At 29.8% G+C, this 21,974-nt stretch overlaps 2 protein-coding genes across 3 annotated transcripts in view; one reads left to right on the top strand and one right to left on the bottom strand.

Moving 5' to 3' along the window:
* LOC144858915 (transmembrane emp24 domain-containing protein 2-like) overlaps positions 1-21,974 on the bottom strand; it is a 144,807-nt gene that overhangs the window by 6,314 nt on the left and 116,519 nt on the right. The window lies entirely within an intron of this gene.
* LOC144858908 (CUE domain-containing protein 1-like) overlaps positions 1-21,974 on the top strand; it is a 34,904-nt gene that overhangs the window by 1,530 nt on the left and 11,400 nt on the right. For both annotated transcript variants that reach the window (XM_078715056.1, XM_078715055.1), the window contains exons 2-4: positions 562-890; positions 9,961-10,110; positions 21,486-21,560. In XM_078715056.1, the coding sequence (XP_078571182.1) occupies positions 696-890; positions 9,961-10,110; positions 21,486-21,560 (420 nt within the window). In that variant the 5' untranslated portion in view covers positions 562-695. The remainder of the gene's footprint in view (positions 1-561; positions 891-9,960; positions 10,111-21,485; positions 21,561-21,974) is intronic.

Here is a 21,974-nt window from a genome sequence, read left to right as displayed (position 1 = left end):
TTTAGTATCATATAAGCTCTGTCTACACTATCAAACTAGTTTGACAAAAAAGTGTGATGTGCTCAAATTTGGTAGTGATAGTAGTTTTTGTGTCTACATAAAGTTTGAGTTTAGACAGAGCTTTATATATTGATGATGTGTTTTAAATTCTATCTTTATATATTCTGACAATAATGCTTTAATTTTCAACACAATATTCTTTTTCACATATTAAACATACACACTCTTTAACAACTTGTGACAGCATCATCAATGTTTACCGCGCACTCTAGGGTGTACCTGTCAGGTTCCGATTTTGTTTTTAATGAATTTATGCATGCAACAATCATTATTTCAGTATACCATTGCAATGCATAAAATCCTTTAAGCATTCTTTGTATTAAAATGTAATTTGTATATTGTACTTACAGTATCTTTGAAATTTCTTGTTAAATTCCGATTTTGTTTATGTCTACTATCAGTGTAATAGCATTACAAAGCATACTGTCAAAATCCTTTAAACGTTGTATTAAAATGTAATTTGTATACTTAACAGTATCTTTGAAATTTCTTTCTACACAGGTTTAAAGATACACATTTTTAACTGGTTGTTTAGACTTGTTTAAGTTATTGACTGATAATACCACGCAATCTTCGATGCGCACTTAGAGTGTACAAAAGCTCTTCTGATAGCATTTCATAGAATCTGTTTTAATATGGCGTCTGCTCCTGAAACTCAGCCTTTGAGTTCAACAAAAACAAAGAAGAAGAAGAACCATCATGGCAGCCATCATCATCACCATCATCAATCAATGGCAGCGGCTGCTGGAGAGCCTGCCAACAATGTCAGGAGATCTCACCGTAAACCGCCTCGCCAACTTGAGTTTAACCAAGCCATGAGGGATTTTAAGGTAATTTTTCATTTTTAAAATGTGTACCTCCATTTAAATTATTAATCAGTTGCAGAGCTGCATAGGTAGGGTAGATATAAAAAATCAAAATCAAATAAACAAACTGCCTCAATATAAATTTATTAACACAAATTAATAAATTTATATTAAGGCAGTTTTAACTTGTTTGATTTTTTACTGTATTTACTGTAAACTTGGTGGATTGTTACTGAGTACTCTACCATGCTCATCACGCTGCTGGAATAAGTGAAATGTACCTTACCTGAGGAACAATTATTTTAGTACAGTAGATTGGCTCTTATATCATATAAATTCTAAAAAGCAGAATAAAATTATTTTGTAGACTAAAATTCTAAAAGCTTTTAAAGTTTAATTTGAAGTTGAAATAGATGTACTATAGAATGAATTAGACACAATTGTCATAAAATTGACTGTGCTCAATAAAGACAATTAGGTGAGTCATCGTGATCAACATTTACTTGCTCCCTGATTGTTCCCATTTCCCAGCGACTTTTCCATTAGAGAACTATGGAAATTTTTAAATGAACTCAACTATCGAGTAAAATTCCTTTACAGTACTGTAATTGTATATGAATGCAGACATTAGTCATTTCAGAAATTATGCATTTGTTGCAGCTTATGTAGAAATGCAAAAAATAACAAAAGGACATTTCTATTATTTAAAACGTATACATTAACAAGTACATTTAAAATGTAAGTCCAGTATAGATATAAAATTAACAATTTTTAGATGCCAATAAATCTATTAAAATTATAGTGTTACTATACATTGTGGTAAAAAATGGATCCAGATGGAGGATGCAGAGGACAAAGAGCACTAGGGGTGTGCCCCTTTTGACTATTTGTGACACATTTAATATTATAAATACACATGTTAGTTAGCGTCCCCATGTTAAGCCTTAAATGTGATGTGCCCATATATGAACACAATGATGTCACATCACTACCATTGTTTGGGCACATCACACTTTTTTGTCAAACTAGTTTGATAGTGTAGACAGAGCTTTAAACAAATCTTTGATCCGCCTATGACATTTGAAAAAGCATGGTTTGAATCAACCAGGTTTAATACAGGCCAACTGTACTCAATGAATTTGTGTTTACACAATCCTAAAAATACAGTACTTGATGAATCAGCAATTTTAATAAATACAGGCTGTTATGATATCAACCAAAGCTTGTCTGAAATATTAATAAAAGAAACCAAATATGATAGACTGTACTATATTTAAAACGCAAGTTTATTATTGAAACAAATTAATTAATTTTCTTAAAAGTCGGTACTCAACTTCACTTGGACTCAAACTCAACGCAAGCTCAGTGGTCTATAAAGAGTTTGTCTGCAAAATGTTTTCTTACAATCCAATTCTCTATTGTTTAAATTCTATTTTTAAAGTCAGTTTCACGGTAATATATTGACTACCATGGTGATTGAATGGGTTCAATGAATTTGAACCAAATTTGTTATGCTTACTCCTTATGTATACAGTACGGTATTGTATTATTTGTGTACATTATGTCGCGATTACTTTATTATCTTTTTATGAGTACATAGATTAAAAACTAAGCACACACTCTTTTTAATAAGTTTATGACTTGTTTAAGCTTTAGTGGTAATCATTTTTTAAACAATTGAATGACGTGTACAGTACCATAATTTTATTGGCTCCTTCTTTTGTTGCCTACATAATGGTCAAAATGTAAAAAAAACAATGTTACTTGTTAGAATTATGTGAAGAAAGGATCCACCCATGACATGAACTATATTTGATAATATTTTCAGTACCTTTGGTTCAAAAGATTATTGATCGTTTTTGTAATTTACAGACCATAGTTTGTATCAGTCACACAGCATTTTGTAAACTGCTGTAGTTCTTTCCTTAGCTCTGTCTACACATGGAGGTATAAAAAAGAATACCTCCATGGTCTACACTATCAAACTTTATGTAACAACAAATTTGATGTGCCCATATGGACATAAGAATATCACTACCATATTTGGGCACATCACACTTTTTTTGTAAAAGTAGTTTGATAAGTGTAGACAGAGCTTTAGAAAATGTTTTCTACTTGAATATAGTTAACTGTTTTTGAAATAAATATGTTCTCATCTCATCAAGTTTTTTTTTGGAGCAAAAGTGTAGCTTTTAAAATGATTTTATTGACCTACAGTACACAATATTGTTAATTTGATTTAAATTGTTATAAAATCATACTGTAGGATTAGAAATGCAGTAAAAGTCACTTTGTTATTTTCAACAACCTTCCTTGTACAATTTGTATCAAAAGTTGATAAGTTCAAATGCGAAAATAACACACCTAGGTACCGGTAATAAAATTGCTTAAGAAACCAACGAGGTGTAAAGTGCCTGTGTCTGCTTTATGAGCCTACTAATCCCAAGACAGTATGTGTTTATCCTAGTAAGTACTTGCGGTTAATGTCTAAAAAGTGAATAATTATTCAAATTTTACAAGTTCGAAAAAAGGAATATTAATGATACAATAGTAGAACCCCCTCCCCCTGCGAATCATTTATTCATTTATCATCATTTATTATTTTTATTAAGAGGACCCTTTTTTATGAAATGAACGAGGAACACTTTAAGGGCGCCTAAAACTATGTTATATATTTATAAACACCACAGGCACAGAATAATTATTCTAAACCACATGGTAATAAATATACTGAAAATGTATTGATACGATAAGATAAAGAGAATGAAAAAAAATCGCCCCAACCGGAACCTTGATATGCAGATATGCAGATGTCCTAACATGGAGCTTTCATGGTATTGTTCAAACTCGATTAGCTAGTCACTCTTTAACATTCTCGGTGTGGTACAGCGGAACAGCACTTATAGTCTCTTAATTGTACGCATGCGCACCAGAGATCTAATTGATACGCCCTCATCTTTCAGTATTTTTATTCACAAAGTGGGATCTCCGAAGAGATACTTTTATACAGTATAACAATAAACACAGCACACAGGTTCAAGACGACCAACAGGTCTTTTTGGATAAAGACTCTAAACTGGAGGTTCAGTATACAGTACATCTGACTCTACACTAAAAGAACCTAGAAGTCATCTTTCAAGATTAAAGAGCTAACAACCCAGTGTGCTGGTGTTACATCTCGTAAAGTAGTGGTGATGTAGAAAAGATTCAATACAACCATTGTTAGAATGGGTGGGAGGACAATTTTGGATTGGCTTATTATCTAGCTCTCTATGATGATAACTTTATTAGCAACTGATATTAAATTGCATTGTGTTTTTAGAACACACAATACACTGTACATGCCTATAGGTGCTGTACTTGATAAATGTGCTATCTGTTGCCGTGGGACACAACTCAATATGACCATGCACATGAATGTGTCAAGTGTTCTATTTATTCGATATTTACCTGTCTTTGTCTTCAAACTAATTGTCATAATTCATTTCCATGACTTGTATCATTGCAGTGTATTTAATATTATAATGTTCATGTCTCAATTTGTTTATTATTGCAAAAAGAAAAATGTTATATATGTTGTATTTTCAAGTATAGCAGTATAGGGAAAATATTTTGTATAAATATGAATATAATTAATGATATTGATAATAAAAAAGAATCATCATGATATAATTATAATGATATTCTAATTATAGTAATATGTATACCAAACCAGATATATCATTATTATTATTATTATCATATCATATCATTATCATCATCATCTTGATCATCATCATCATTATCATTATCATCATCATCTTGATCATCATTATCATTATCATCATCATCATATCATTATCATCTTGATCATCATTATCATCATCTTGATCATCATCATTATCATTATCATCATCAAGATCATTATCATAATTATCATCATCATTATCATCGTCATTCATTATCATCGTCATTATCATTATCACCATTATCATTATCATCATCATTGTGACATCCTAATGTACCAAAATAAAAAAAAACCTGTACAGATTTAACCACTGCTATATGAGACTATTCTCCAGACATCATACTCATCTTTTTGAAGGGATTCCGTATTATACTGTTATTATTTCATCTTCATCATGACGACATTTTAATATTTATTATGAAATATTATGGCATTGATTTGTCTTTCTAAAATTCTTTCTAAGAAATAAATACTGTGCTTGTCAATGTCATGTTTGAGATTCTGTATTTTGATCATTTGTCATTGTCACCATTATGGCATTGTCACAGCATATCAAAAGTGATATAAAACATGATAACAACCCATAAAGCAAACACGAATAGTGGTTAGACAGTAATCAGGTATAAATAATGCATGTACTCCAAGAAATGCATTCACTATTTCAAAGTTACTTGGTGCATTAAATTGATATTAATATATTTTGATATAATCAAAATCATGGAATGTTAATCTACTGGATGGCATAATAAATGTTGAGATTTGTTTCATGGCGCCGTTCAATTCTTTATGATCTTCCATTATTTAATAAAATGGCGCTGTTTTCCGTGCCATCAAATGGAACAAGTGTGACAAGCTCTGATGTAGGTTAAGTGGCTCAGAAATTACTTATTCCCCCAAAAACAAGTAAAGCTAAAACTATATTGACTGAAGACTAATTATTGTTTTTGTTTTGGGAGATTGGGGAAGAACGGTATCTAGTAGAAGATTTCAACAACAAGATCATACAAATTGACAACATTTCAAGATTTAAAGTTTTAAATCAATTTTTTCAGCAGTGTTATCTTTCCTTGAAAAGGCACTGTAAATAAATAAACATTGATGATAAATGATTTATTTATTCTTTCGTTTGACTGGATTGCATTTTCAGTAACGTTAGTACTGCTTTTCAAAATGATCCAGTTATAAGGTACATATATGTACAGAAAAATAAAAGCATATATAATTGTAAAGGTACAGAAAAGTTAAAAGCCATACATAGGCCTATAGAAAGTATTAACAAATGATAAATAGAAAGAGAATACAAAGGGGTGTAAACAAATCAAATTTAGTTTCCTTTTATACATGTTTATTTAAATCAACAATGAGCTTGCATTGAGGATAGGGCTTGGTAATGATAGAAGTAATTGTAACTGGGCTATAGCCAGAAGTAAATCAATACATGCCAACATTTGAAGTTTAAAAAATGTGAGGTAGTATCAACAACACCCTTTATCTATTATCGTGGAGTAAGGAGTGCAGTGTGTGATGTCACAAGCGGTATTGTTTGGTGGCTATGTGAGGGGAATCCCCTTTTCGTTGATAAAAAAAATATAAAAATTATGACCATAGATGTTTGTACAATGGCTTACATATCGTAAATTTGCTTGTGTGTAAACCGCACCTATACATCAAAATTGGATTATCTTTGTAATCCGGGAGAAAATGTGGAAAACTGGGAGCACAATGTTAGGCCGGAAGACAAGTCTAAAATATGGGAGTATACCGGCATGTATGCAAACTACTGTACTGTTATACAGTGCCAACTACAAACACAAACAATTACAAATTACATTGTTGTTACTTCTGCATAGCCTGGCCATGGGGTATAGAAATGCATGGCACTCATGGTTTGAGGGACTTTCCCTTAATGTTGTTAAATTCATTAAAAATGTATTTCCTTGTCTTACTTTTATTTTCCTTTTCTTACTTTTATTTTCCTTTTCTATTGATAAACAATCATTGTTGACTCACTCAGACCTCTCATGGTCTACTGTACTGTATTTTAATAGTACAGTATATTAAAATTGACCAACAAAAATATTTATAATTTAAGATCTTGAAATGTTTTACCTAGTAGCAACTCAGAGCAAATACCCTGTATTTCTAAAACCAATTTCCATATGCTAAATTAATTATCAATCATGTATTCATGCTAGTAGAATGAGTAAAGCTCTGTCTGCACTATCAAACTAGTTTGACAAAAGTGTGATGTGACCAAATATGGTAGTGATATACCCAAATATGGTAGTGATATGACATCATGTCCATATATGGGCACATCACATTTTTTGTCACATAAAGTCTGATAGTGTAGACAGAGCTTAAGGGAGTGGAGATTTAGATTTCCGGCACAGGTCAGGATTGAATGATGGACCATGGAATTAGAAGGCAAGCATGTTAATTGTTACCCACCAAGCAACCACTATATTAATACCATAGATATCTCAATTCTATACAGCCCTTTTCATTAATACTGTACATATGTTCAAAAGTGCTTCACACAAAGCAATATAAAACTTTACTACAGATTATAAAAATCTTTGAACTACTCTGATACTATTAATTTATATTCATTCATTTTATCTTCAGAACTGTAGTAAAAAAAATTGTTATAATAAAAATAATGTTCAATTTATATAGCGCAAAAAACAGGGCACCTCTAAGCACTGAACAATCAACAGAAAATGTAAAAAGCACAAAATTAATTAATGTTGAAAGAAGTACAAATTAAAAAGGTGGGATTTGAGGAGTTGTTTGAATGTGGCGAGTGATTCAGTTTTCCTGATTAAGTTTGGAAGGGCGTTCCAAAGAACAGCAGCTGACCAGCAAAAGGCGCGTTGTCCATAATATTTTATGGGGTAATTAGTAAATTATAATATGATTTACAAGACTGACGACCATCTTGTATTTAGTACTGTACATCTTCTAATCTATTTTTTCTGTTACCAAGTTACAGTAGTTGGCCCTCTAGTATTTGTAATCTATCTATGGTAAGACCTACTAATATTTGGCACACTTTGTACTCAATTTCCAAATGTTACAAAATGGAAATTTATATCTTTACAATTTGATTACATAGAAACTTGATAGCATCCAACCAAGAAGGCGACTTACAGTTTCATAGAAAGATGAGATTTAAATTGTTTTCCATTTCCAAGAATGTGTCTGGCATTTAAAAATTTAAACAGAAATGCTGATTTGTTACACTATATCCCAGAATGCACAGAGGTACATTGGTAATCATTGTAACCATATTTGGTAAAACCAAATTAGAGTATTTATTATTTGCTGTGGAGAAGAGATAACGTTTCTGTGAAATACTATATTGTTCATTTTTAAAATATATACTATTCTACTAAAATTGTAATCTATATTTTATTCAATAAAAAAGAGAAAATCTAAAACTTTCTGACAGAAAGGAAATTCACACAATTATAGTTACTAGTTTAAAATATAATTTGATGAATGAATATAGAAAATAAAAAATGTCAAAAAATAATAAAATGTAGTAGATGTCTTCAAATCTTGTAAAATATTACAGGTAAAGATATTTAGTCTGGTCCTCAATCTTAATTAAGTAAAATTGTTCAGTATATATAAATCATGGTAAACTAAGCCTAAATAATACTGTACAATTATTACTATTACTAAAATTAAAATATTGAATGTAACTTTAATTATGAAGATTTTTAATATGGTAGTATAATAAATACACTCTTTAATTTTTTGAAGTTCAACTCTCCTCAAAGGAAGACTTTATTCTGTACTGTATATAGGCCAGTGGCCTTAAAACATAAACATTTCTTTAGTGTTTTTAACTGTCTATTATTTATATAATCAAGAAAGAAATCGTCTCATTCCAAATTATATTTCAAATATTCTACTTTGTTTAATTTAATTTTTTTATTTTAATTTATAAAAACTTTTATTGCTATCAATTTGAATTTCTCAACACCAATTTACTAACATTTATTTTTATTACATATACATGCAATTTTTATTAATAAATTTATGATTATTTATTCAGGCAAAGATAAATTATATTGCAATTGTAATTATTATATGATCAATCCTTTTTTCACTTTCTTAACATATTAATATTTTAAGCCAATTTCTACCTACGCTGTGATGATTTATGATAAAGTAACATATTATCATTTTATACAGCAGGGAATCAGAACTATGTTTAAATCATCACCACAAAATACTCAATTTCAATTTTAGGTTTTCAGTTTCTGTAGATAAATTAAGTGTCTGGTAAATTGTAAATTATCTATGTTAATAAATAATTTAAGATATTGTGCTACATATTTCATCATTACTTGTGCTCCATAAACAAATGTTTTAATTTAAGAATATTTCCATTTATACATATTTATTTTTTTTGTAATAGGGGCTTCTGAGATTCCCCCTTTCCTTTTTTTTTTCTCTTTGTACTATGCTTCTTTATGTATATTTATGAATGTGTATGATGAATGGAAATAAGTAAAGAAAGAATATTTTTAATGGTTTTTTTTTCATTAACCGTTTAAGGGAAATTTACACAGACGAGCACAAACGGTAACCGGAAAACCGCGTAGCTTGTCCAACGTAAATCTATATCCTGAGTGGGTTTCCGCTCCACTGCCCATCCGCTCAGCTTTTGTGTAAATGGTCATAAGACACTACATAGATTATATGTGGTTTGTTTTCCGCTTACCACTTGCCGTTACCACTCGTCTGCGTAAGTTGGCCTTTACACTTTGGCAAATCTGTTAATGTGTTCACGAGTTGATTCAACTCAAATTTAACATTTAATAATAACAAGAGATTCATCATGTATTTGCTTTGATTTTCAACTCTTAAGATAAAACGCTTTTAACATTTTTGCTGTGGCGAACATTTTTTAGGAGCTACTGTGATGTAGTAAAGGTGATTTAATTTTATAAGACAATGTACAATATACATTGAAAACACTGGCAATCCTTCTTGGACCCCTTTTTCTTGACATTTTTGTAGTAATGAAAAAGTAGCAATGAAAAGTATAATATTATTTATCAATTCAAAGTGTACATTGCCCACATTAAATGTGTTTTCATTTATTACTACTGTACATATTTTATGCAATTTTACTATTATTCAGTTTACTGTCAGTGTCTATATAAACAAACTGGTAATATTTTATTATATAAATATTAATAACAAAATCATTATTGTTAATAATTATTTTATTTTAGTGTTTAAATTAGTTTATGTGTTTCATTATTATCATTATTTATTGTTTTTATAACATTTATTTATTTTTGTTATAACATTTATTTATTTTTATTCTTATTAATGGTTTTACAGACAATGTTTCCCGAAATGGATATGGATGTGATCGAGGCAGTTCTTCGCGCAAACAATGGCGCTGTTGACGCGACTATTGATCAGTTGCTTAGTATGCAGTCCGATACGCCTGGATCGCCTTTTAACTCGTCATCGTCTCAGGCACCGCATGTAAGTAGTTTGCAGGAACCGTTAGAAATGGCTCACAGAATCTCCTAAGGGTTTTAAATTGCTTAACATGATCTATCTATGCTCATTCAAGTACAGTCTTCACAATAAAATGATATAATTTCACATAATGTTTCATATCTGGGTCAAGTGCATAGAATCTACTGCGCTATAAATGATATTATATACAAAAATAATAAATGTTTATAAGTTGAATTGGGAGAATATTTTTATGAGTTGAAAGCTTGAGGCAGAAACGAGTTGAATAGGGCTTTCAACATACAGGTATACAATTATTTATATATTCAACAAATACAAAACATTATTATTTTGAAATGCGCACCGACCATAATTAATTAATCTGCCACTTCCCTCCTGGAATTGATTATCGAAGGCTATATACTACGCAAAATGATTGCGCTCAGAATAGAGCACATACACAGTGCGCACTCAATAGGTGGGTTTTCAATCACACATTATTGACTAGTCCATTGCATTGTACTTATAATTCTAAAAATTGGCCATGCAATAGTACCTTTGATTAAAGTTTTAACAACATACAATAGAACCAATGGCATGTGATATGAAAAAAAAAATAAACCAAACTAATGTCAGGGATAATTTTCACTAACAAATATAGTCTATTTCGTGCCTAGCTTACCTAGATAAACCAACAAATGCCATGTTCTTGCTCTTCGAGGAGAATATGGCATTTGTCTGTTTATCCAGGTAAGCTAGCACTACCAACACCATTTCTGGTTTATGTAATTTCTTTAGTTGAAATTCAATGTAAATAATAATAATATTAATAGCATTTGCCTATTTTGTTCCTGAATTAATATGCCATAACTTTCAAATTATAAGGCAATCTAAAAATAGAAAACATTGAATTGAAATATAAAGGAGTATAATTTGCATATTTGAAATAATTCATGTTTTTTAGTAGCAACTGAATAGTGATTATAGTTGATTGAATACGACTGTTTTTTTGTATTTGATCTAAATTGCTTTTTACGATCTATCTTCACTTATAACACAATGTGATAGCAAACACATTAATATATGTGTCGTGTACATAGATTCTTTACTATAGAAGGTTTATATTGTCAAGTGCATATTTCTCCTCTTCTTTTTTCCATATAATATTGCTGGACAGACATACCTGTAGTTAGAAAACAGTTATTTTAAAAATTTGCATATTAATATTATATTTTAAAAATAAAATTTATACAATTAGCTTCTTTAAATTTTACATAGAATATCGTGCGCATTAAAACATATTTTCCTCCAAATTTGTAAGATATTTGGATATTTGAAAATTTGAATTCTGTAAGCAAAAATAATGGCATACAGCATTTTCATTATAGATCTTTTAAATAAAATGTACAATCATAATTCAATCAGAATAAATTTGTTGATCTTTATCATTGTATTATGATACAAATTTTAAACATGACAAAATAATGTATCTCCTTATGTACTAGTAGTATAGTAGTTATAAGGAAAATGCAAATTAATTCAGAAGGTATACAAGTACTGTATTTACTAAACTATTAAATATTATTACAATGAAAGGAATCAAAAGTAGTTTGCTGCCCTCTATAATTTTATTATGTCAGATAATGTTGGGCTGCCATCCAGTACATGCTTGTTTTTACATCATCAGTAGTATTTTTCTTGAATCTTTAGCTTTTTGTAAAAATAAATTTTTTTTATTTGTTTTATTTATTCTGACATCTCTTTAGCTATCAAAGGTCTTACTTCTAATTTGTTGAAATTAATTTATTTGTTTTTATTAATTTATTTTTATTCAGATGTTACAGTATTTGAATCTTAAATCTCTTCTGTTTTATTCTTTATTTTCCATATGTTTATTTTGTAGTACCACTATACATTAGTAATGTGACAGATCCCAAATTTACATGCATTGATGTCCAAAAGGTTTACAATACTAAGACCACTTGTGAAAAAAATGCCATGACTTGAATCAACATTATTTAGCATTTAGTTACAATTAAATTACAATAATTTGTTTTATTCCTTCATTTCATTTAATCGTTTTAAAAAATTGCTATATGTTGATTTTATTAATTTTGTATTTTATTTCTTCAAGTTTAAATTTAATAATTGTGTTAATTAGTATGAAGCATGTCTAATTCTTCTACTTGATAAACAATATTTAGTTTTGAATTGATTTTAAAAATGCCTATCATATTCTATTACCATTCAAACATGGCAATCATTACAATAAGAATCAATTAATAGATAGTACTTTACCTTGACATTTACTATATTTTAATAGTAAATACTTTTGTTTTGTATTGTTCAGCATCAATACAAAACACTATAATAGAATCTATTGAAAGAATATCAAAGTACTTATTGTTTTGAATTAAAAAATGTAGAATTTTATAGGTATTGGATTATTAAGTACAGTTTTTACACAGAAATGCTGTGAGGAAGTCGAGCATTCTAAAAAAATCTTGTTTTTAAAAAAATGTTACAGTATTTAATTTATATACAGTAGTAAGTTTGCAACAACAAAAATGGTTTTAAATCAATGGTTTTGTTGACTTGAATTGGAAATACATAAGAATCAATTTTTAAAAGAAACCTTAAATATATTGGTTAACAATTAACAAAAATCAGTTATTTAGTATTACCTTTTAAATTAATTCATTTTGACATCGATTATAATGAAAGTTGTTAATTAGATTGTAATTGTCAAACAGGATCTCAACAATCAATCCAGTTTAATTTTCTGTAATCAAAAACGTGCCTTGTGGATTATCTTTCCGGATTCTAGTATTAGTAAGAAATAGGTCTGTTTGTTATACCTTTTATTTATTAATAATTTAATGATAATAACATTTATAATGCACAAATTTAACAATAACTTTTTTCATAAAAAGGTAAAATGACTGATATAGCAAGATTTATATAATAATTTAATGTGAACCATACCCCTGTAATAACCTATTTTCTATCAAATATGTCTATTTTACACCTTTATTTTTAATATAATTTAATAAAAAATAACATGTGTTATATGCAAATTTCATAAAATATTAAATAAAAAGTTAAAATGACTGATTAGCAAGATTTATAAAATAATTTAATGTGAACCAAAGAGTACATCTGTAGTAACCTATTTTCCATAATGGTAACCAGGTTGTACTAAATTTACTCTACATGATATTGTAGTTCTATTAATTTATATAACAAGAAATATTTCTTACAAAAAACGCCGCTCGCTTGTTGACGTACAGTTTTAAAGATATATTGTCCCCCTGAAAAATTTTTTTTTTTTTGTCAAATTTGTTTTTGAATGTGTCATTTTATTGTCACATAATAGTTATTCACGTTAACCAAAAAATGATTTACCTAAAAAAAATCTAATTTAAAGCAAAAAATACTTAAATTGTCTGTCAGACATATACTAGTTTTTCTGTGCATGTGTATATCACTGTGTGTTTTAGTCAGGTTTGTATTATGGCCTGGTTGTATGGTACTGTGAATAGCATGACATGTCAAACTTTACGTCAATACAACCTATTACAGAGTTGCGTCATTGGGACCATCTGTGCTTCTGTGTACATATGTCTTACTACAAATTTAATTATTCACTGATGAGGAAAATGGACTATTCTATTCTCCAACAGGAAAGAAATATTGTGTTGATATCACGTGAGATTGGAAAAAAAAAAATTACTTATTTTATAAAATGCAAATTTCACCAACCCTGATGTAAAGCTAATTTTCAAGTAATTTCAAATTAAGTATTTTGGCCTATTTGATACCAAGAATATCCAATATATATTAATCAGATTAGTAACCAATTTTTAAGTGTTGATTTTAAAATTGTGAATTAAAATTAATTCATAAATATTAATTATAACCTTGACAATATTAATAATATTTGTTATCTTTTAATCCACTTACAGGATAAACTTAAATACCGGGATTCAAATCTGTTTTTGATTTGAATAAAATAAATTCATCATTTTGCTCTCAGTTTTCCCCCTTTTCTAATAATTATTAATATAGAATGTATTTCATACTGATATTTAAATAATGAGAATAGTTTATACTGGAAGTGATTTTTTATTTCTTTGTTTTATCAAGCTTCTGTACTACTACCAGTAGATATAATTCTGTTCATTTCTGTTAATCATCATCCTATTGTGTTATTGTATGGATAAATATATTTTATGATACAAAATATAGTCAAGTCCTGCATATCATTTCATTCACATTTATTTGAAACAGTCCAATAAAAAAAAACAAGCATACATTTACAATAAAAGAAGCTGTTTCAGGGATCGGAAATAGCAATAAAAGAACTTGTCTTATCTTATACCAACCCTTAAATTAAACTGAAAAAAAGGACAAATAAAACAACTGCATGACGTATCATTTGCTAATGTTAAAAATAAATAATCATAAAAAATTCAAATGTTTCAGGTATTTCATTTAACAAATACAAATTTAACTACGGCACAATTATGATTGTATTTGGAAAATAATGTTTTTTTAGCAGGTTAATTAAATATTTTAAGGTTTTTACAACATGTCGCTTTTGTAGACAGTTCATTCCATAACTTAGGACCATACTGCAACAAAAAATTGAGCTTAGTTTATTCCAGAAAATAAATAAAGTCCCCGCAGCGTTCATTCAAAATGATGTTCTATGGGTGCATTTATTCAAAGCAGGGCAAATAAATACTGTAAGTTAATAATGTAAAATACAATTTATGTCAATTTAGAGAATAGAATGAACATTGATTAATGTTATATAGAAAACAAAACATCATAAGATAAATACTGAACAGCTGTTTAAAGGTGACATTTAAGCCATATGTTAGTAAAGGTGCCATATGATTTATGTTTTTATGAAAATGTTTTTAAGCACACAGTATCGATGTATCATGTAGAAATTATATTATAGAAACCAATGAAAATTATAATTACTATGTACAGCTTAACAAATTTAAAAGTCATTAATTTGACAGGTCATGTCCCAGTGTGATTATCACTTGTATTATTCTATTATTATTGGCTTTGTTGGATTTTCCTTTATGCCGTGATTCTTTAACAAAACAAACAAAAGAATATCGGCTCCTATTCAATAAATGGTAGAGTCCAATCCCAGCTGATTCCTATTTCTTTCAATCAAGATTTACATTAGAAGAAGTGGTAGCACTCGCTGTGTTATGAGAAGCAAAGCTGGTTCTTTGTTTTCATCTTATAATATTATTTATATGTACGCCTATAATTCTTTGGAGGAATAAGATTTTTAAAAGAATACTAGAGCAATAATATTTCTAATTATTTGGACTGTTTTACATCTTTCTTCCAACTTTTTACAATGTTGAGTCTTTTAAGCAGACCAAATTTCAGTCGTAAGGTTAGTAACATTTGTGTTTATATTCTATATTCTACACGATTTCTTTTATATAGTTTATAGTACTATAGGTGCTGTTAGAGTTAGAGCTTTTTATTTGGTCTATTGTCAAATCACAATTTGAATATTTGAATATTATTTTATATTTTTTACTATAAAGAGATATCATCATCTTAAACGCTAATCATCGTTAGACATTGCGCGTCTCACTTCTGTTCTCCACTCTGTACGTCTTTGAGAAAGCATGTGTATACAGTAGGTCCGTATAAAGTTCTGTTTCCTTTTTTAGTCGTGTGCAAACGCGACCGGTTGGTCGGTAAACGCTAACTCAAGTTTGGTTATTAGAATTCCATTTTAAATATATTACATCACAATGCCAAAGTACTGATACATGATTCATTCAAATGATACTGTATTAAGACTTTTTTTAGAGTATTCTAATGTACTAACTGAAAATACTAGTATACAGTATCTTTAGTAACTTTAACATTTAGACACTTTCGCTCTTTTGCTTTTGTATAGAGCTTATTCAAATAAAAAATACTGGTTGAGCCAAGAGATGAAACTGGGTCATAAGGATAACAACAACTACTCTGTACAAGCCCCATGTAGACTTTCTTCAGAACCACCATATCCCCCTCTCCCTGCAGTTAATTCTTTATAGAATAATTAAAATATTTTATGTCATACAACATACAACTAACTTGTCATAAGTTATCAAATCAAATCAATGTCAAATTTCAGAATCTCATAAATAATATGTTTTTGGGTCGTTCATCTAATTGTTAGGTTATAAACTGTTTTCTCAATTGTGAGAAACATATACAGTAGTAAACCTGCTGGTATTTACTCACCTTCACTTGACAGATCACATGACATTAAACGTTTACCACTATTTCAATACTCTACTCTACAATGTCCACATGATTTCACTGTCATTGTTTTAAATCCCTACGAACCCCCCCTGGCTTGAGCGTCACACAACGTCGGGCACAATTCCAAACTTCTTTTTTTTTAACGCTACATTGACATAATCTTTTCTTTTCTAAAATATCCAGACCTTCTCACTTGTTCTGTCATTCATAGAAAGTGTACTTTTGCCATTGAAAAAAAAAATGAAATCAATTTTTCCATTGTTTTCATTTCTTTGTTACATTGTTTTTTATTTTATTTTGATATCAATCTTAACATTCACATTCAACTAGTGTACTTTATATGATCTGCAAACTTGAGGTATGTTTTCTATAAAGCTACAGGTTAGGGTTGATTTGTTTGCTTTCTGTATACTTCAAATTATTAAATAACATTCAATGATATACCATGAACAGGTCAAACTACTTTGATACTTAAAAGGATTTTGTGTTAGTAATATTATACTGTGTACCTCGCATACAACAACAACAACAAATGTCTTAACATTCAAGTGTACCAATTGTAGGTCAAACTACTTTAACCTGATGTTTTTGTTTATACCTTAAATGTACTGCACCTCAATATTTTTGTACTGTTTCAGGTACAGGTCAAACTACTTTATAAGCTACTTAAGTTGTCTTTGTTTACTAATGAGTTTTATTATATGAGTAGGTGTGGTACCATTATACAGTTATTATTTGTACAGTGAGTACTGTATCAATTTAACATGTATGTCTCAACAATGGAACATACAGTAGCACAATGGAACATGGCAGATACTAAAAAGTGATCTCTTTAATGGCCAGCATGGTTGAGGTGCTACTGTAACATACACCTCTTCAAAAGACGAGACATTTGATTTCTTAATTGTCTTTAATTAACAAGATCCGCTTTAATAATTGAATTTGGTGCCATTTCAATGATATTCAGTTTGTTTTTTATAATTACAGTATACCAAAACAGGTCGCATCATCAGGAAAAAGTGCTGACAACCATTTTATTTTTATAAACAATAATGTGGCCAAGGATTACCAATAGTAAAGTAATCACTGTCCTATTAGATAGGTGGTAATCCCCTGATACAGGGGCTGTTTTTTTAACCATTTCACCGGGGTAAGCCCCTACTTGTCTCAAACTGGGTTCTTTAAAGTGCACACAGGTTTTTACTGTGTACACTGGACCTACGTTTTATAGTCCTTATCCGAGAAGACTTGTTCCACCACCGGAACTAGGAGCAAGTCAGCCTCCACCTTTAGGTATGGTGAACGGTGTCTTAACAGCTCAGCCATTTGACTCAAACCATACACACAATAAAATGATAAAAATAACTTATACATTTGTTTTAGTTTCCTGATCCTTGTACACGAATGCAGTAATGAATTAGTGTTAGAAAACATAATAAACTTTCTTAAGTAGATGTTGCAGTATAGGTGAGAAGATTATGATAATTCTCAGTTAAAAGACCAGTTTAAATGTTTTAATGTACAGTCTAATAATTCCATAGTCTAAGTGCCTCTTACAGTTTAGGGCAATCAGAAGCGGTCTGTAACATAAACTCAGACAATTTCAACCAAGGCAACATACTGAAGAGAAAAATATTACTGTGTTATTTTATTGCCAAAGCCTGAATAGGGATTGGCTGTAGTGTTAACATTAAATTCCCCATGTTAGTTTTACAGAAAGGTGTCCCCTTTTTAGGTGTGTCTCCCAAATAGGGATGTCCCAAAGCATTGTTCTTTCTACTGTTATTTAATGTCTAATTTATTCTGTTTAAAGATGAGTATCGCTATCATCCCCCAAAAATATGAAAAATGAAGATTAATCAATTCAGACTTTGAATTGGCCATATTTTGCAATTTTAACAATTTATTCACTTCTGCAGATAAAAAAAAATCTTGTAACTTATAAAAAGACAAACATAAATAGTTAAATTCAACCAAAAACCCATTGACTTTCAGTAAATTTAACTATTTTTTGCTTTAAATTACAATTTCTTCAGATAAATAATTTTTTTTTCCATCCAATTGTAACAAAAAAATGTTATGACATTAAAATGGCATATTCAACATAGAATAAAACATATAGTAAGCTTACTACTAAGCTTCTTTGGATTAAGAATATTGGTATTATTCATGAATATCCCATATTAATTATTATTATTATTATTATTATTTCTTTTACCTGTGTTCTTTAATGAAAACGTTGAGGATAATTAATTTAATAAAAATAATTCTGAATGCAAAGATCAAAGCATGTCATAATAATGTAATAATTATAATACAATCATATTATCATATCATGAATGAGATAGTAGTACTGTATACATTCATACTGTGAATTGGTAATAATTAGTTTTACTGGTGACTCATCATCTAACAAAACATTCTCTACATCCTGTGAAATTGTATATTTTACTAAAATTACTAGTTGTTGTTTGTCTTATTCAGATTCAAAAGTACCATTGTGAACAATAGCGGTGCTTATTCAAATATTTACATAAATTAATAAAAGTGAAAATATTAAATTATTTACAAAAAGAAGCCTTGAATATTGTACTGTTTAATTTCTGAAATTATTCATATTTTAACACGTTGCAGTTTTGGCACATTTTAGGTCCAGTCATAGATCTTTCACTGTACAGTACTGTCCTGTCGAATCACCATAATCATAATTTGAAAGGAAACTACCATTTTGGTACAGTTGACATCCTAATAATACTGCATACTGTACCATTGGATGTCCAAAATGTCTTTCCAGAATAGTAGAGAACAGTTTGGTAAACATTTGGACATTTGGACAATTCTTATTATCAGTTTAATATTAGTAGACATTTTTCCAATTTTAAGAGAATCTTATGTTAGAATTGTAGTAGTAGAATGGTTTTCTATATCATAAAAAACAATAACATTTGTGATACATGTTTAGGTAGCCAGTTGTATTGACGTAATGTATGTTGACATTCGTGTCTGGTATGCAGACATCATGGGGAGGTGACATAGAACAGTTGCCCTCTATACATCTGCTCTAACATTTAACAAGGTATAAGGTAACAATTGGCAACCATATAGTACTCCATCTACAGTATGATGTACTAGATATATGGCCTCTGTTCTATTCTACAACATAAAACTAGCTATACTGTAACACTAACAGGGAGCATACAGTACGTTTGTACAGTAGCTATCACAGGGGCCAACATAAAAATGTATCTATCAGAGGAGCCAACATAGTACACTGTAGCTATCATTAGTAGTGATAGCTATCGCAGGAAGCAGGGTTGGATTCAAAGTGGGCCGAGCCGACCCGGGTACCCTCTAAATTTCACAAATTTTAATGCAAAAGATAGGACATCAAATTAAGTTCAGAACTTCATTTCTCTACTTTTAGGCCCTGATCCCCCCCTCCCCCACTATTTCAAAAGCCTGGATCCGCCACTGGGGACGAGGCAACATACATTTATAGTACTGATAGCTATCACAGGGAGGCAACATAAAACTGTAGCTATCACTATTGGTAGTTTTTTTCTATTGTTTATGTTTTGGGGGATAATACATCTTTGAACTTTAATTATATGAATAAATTTACCATTTATTTATAGATTATCATTTACATGGCTATAGCTCATTTATTTTAGCAAAACAGTAATTTAAAATAATTACTCCAATTACTTTAATTAAAATCATGTTGGGATAGATTTAATGAGAATGCATTATGTTGAAGTGGACGTCTTGTCTGTTGACATGCTGATTTTTTTTTAATTGTCCATTATTCAATGTAGCAAAAATGAAAATATTTTTTTTTTTTGCACACATTGACTTAGATTCATTTAAGAAGCTAAATTTGTATTTTAAAACTGCATCGTCAGACGATGGTGATGTATAATTAAAAATACTTGGTCCCCAATAGAATGCAAAACAAATACACAGTAACATGACAACATCTATTTTTATTGATAATTTTGTTATACTGTACTGTAGATGAAAATTAAGTTATTATTAATATTATTTAACAGGCTTTTTATTTAGATTAGGTTGACATGAATTTCACCAATTTACACCCAGTAAAACTGCCTCCAGATCATAGAAATTTACAGAAATAGTTGTAGTATCCTTTGTAGAATTTTCATATTGCTTTCTACAGCCGATTCTCGTACAGTATCTAATTTTAATCATTGTGCAGTATCGCGGCATCTGCTGACGGCAATAGGCCCATATCATTATCAAACTACTGTAAACTAAATCCTCTAAATAATCACTCACTATGCTCAGTATCCCATATGGGATGGAGGTTGCTGTCAGAAGACTCGATACAACAAGGTGTTTAATTTCTCTAGACATGATACCCCTCATGTATTATTTTCTATACTGTACTGTAGTACCGTAGGCAAGTTTTAATAATGGATCATCAAGGCATGGAGCTACACAGCTATTATTTGCATTATCCTAATGAGATCTTTCCCTGTTGGGTATCAAAGCAAACAATAACTAAAATTAATTAATTCAGGTCATGTGTTAATACTCTGAATCATTTCATCACAAGCTGCTGTACACTTTAATATTATAAATTATTAATATGTTAAGCGAACTATTGCTCCAATACACAATACAAAATGGAGCTGTATTCCACTTATTGTGGGTATCTTGTTGCTCAAGGTTTGCTCTGTGAAATATAAATTATTCACAAAAAAAATATACTTGTTATCCCCAGAAATTATACTGTTCTATTTATATTCCCACCATAGTTTTAGTATTGTATACAGTAATTTGTGTACTTTGATGGCTTTTGTTGGGGGGAAAACAAATTGTTTTTTATTATATTGGTAGAATTCCACGACTCCCACCATTAACCAAGTTTGTGAGTGGTGACTATACTACATTTAGATGTACAGTATTACAATGTGTTTAACATATATTATGTTTGTTTTCTTTGATGTTCCTTTTGATATTAACCATAAAAAATAGCATTACTATTTTTCTACGTTTTGGCTACTACAGTAGCATCGCTAGCCTTGTTAACGCGAGTTACATATATTTTAACAACCTATTGTTTTTTTTTATTACAGGGCTTTGGTGCAATAAGAAATGAGGAAGAACCTCCGCCATACTCGCCTCCTTCGCCAAATAGTCCTTTCACACAGGTGAGTACCAAAACAGACAGATTAAGAGGCTGTTCAGACATGACATGTATTGTTTCATGGCTAAAGCTCTGTCTACACTATCAAACTTTATGTAACAAAAAAATGTGATGTGCCCATAATATGTACATGATGATGTCATATCACTACCATATTTGGGCATACCACTACCATTTGAGCATATCACTACTATATTTGGGAACATCACACATTTTTTTGTCAAACTACAGTAGTTTAATAGTGTAGACAGTACTCAATTCAGGTTGTCACCAGTATAAAACATTTCTTCCAACATCTACGTACTGTATGTAGTATTCTTCAGTACTTTAGAATTCTTGAAATCATGGAATTGCCATTCACACTGGAAGATCTACTATATGATTGAAATTAAAGGGTGGCTCCAGGTATAAAAGTTTC

The sequence above is a fragment of the Antedon bifida genome, chromosome 2 (assembly GCF_963402885.1).
Source record: "Antedon bifida chromosome 2, ecAntBifi1.1, whole genome shotgun sequence".
Lineage (NCBI taxonomy): Eukaryota > Metazoa > Echinodermata > Crinoidea > Comatulida > Antedonidae > Antedon > Antedon bifida.
Note: the sequence above shows the minus strand (reverse complement) of the source record. Positions and strands in the feature narration are given on the sequence as shown.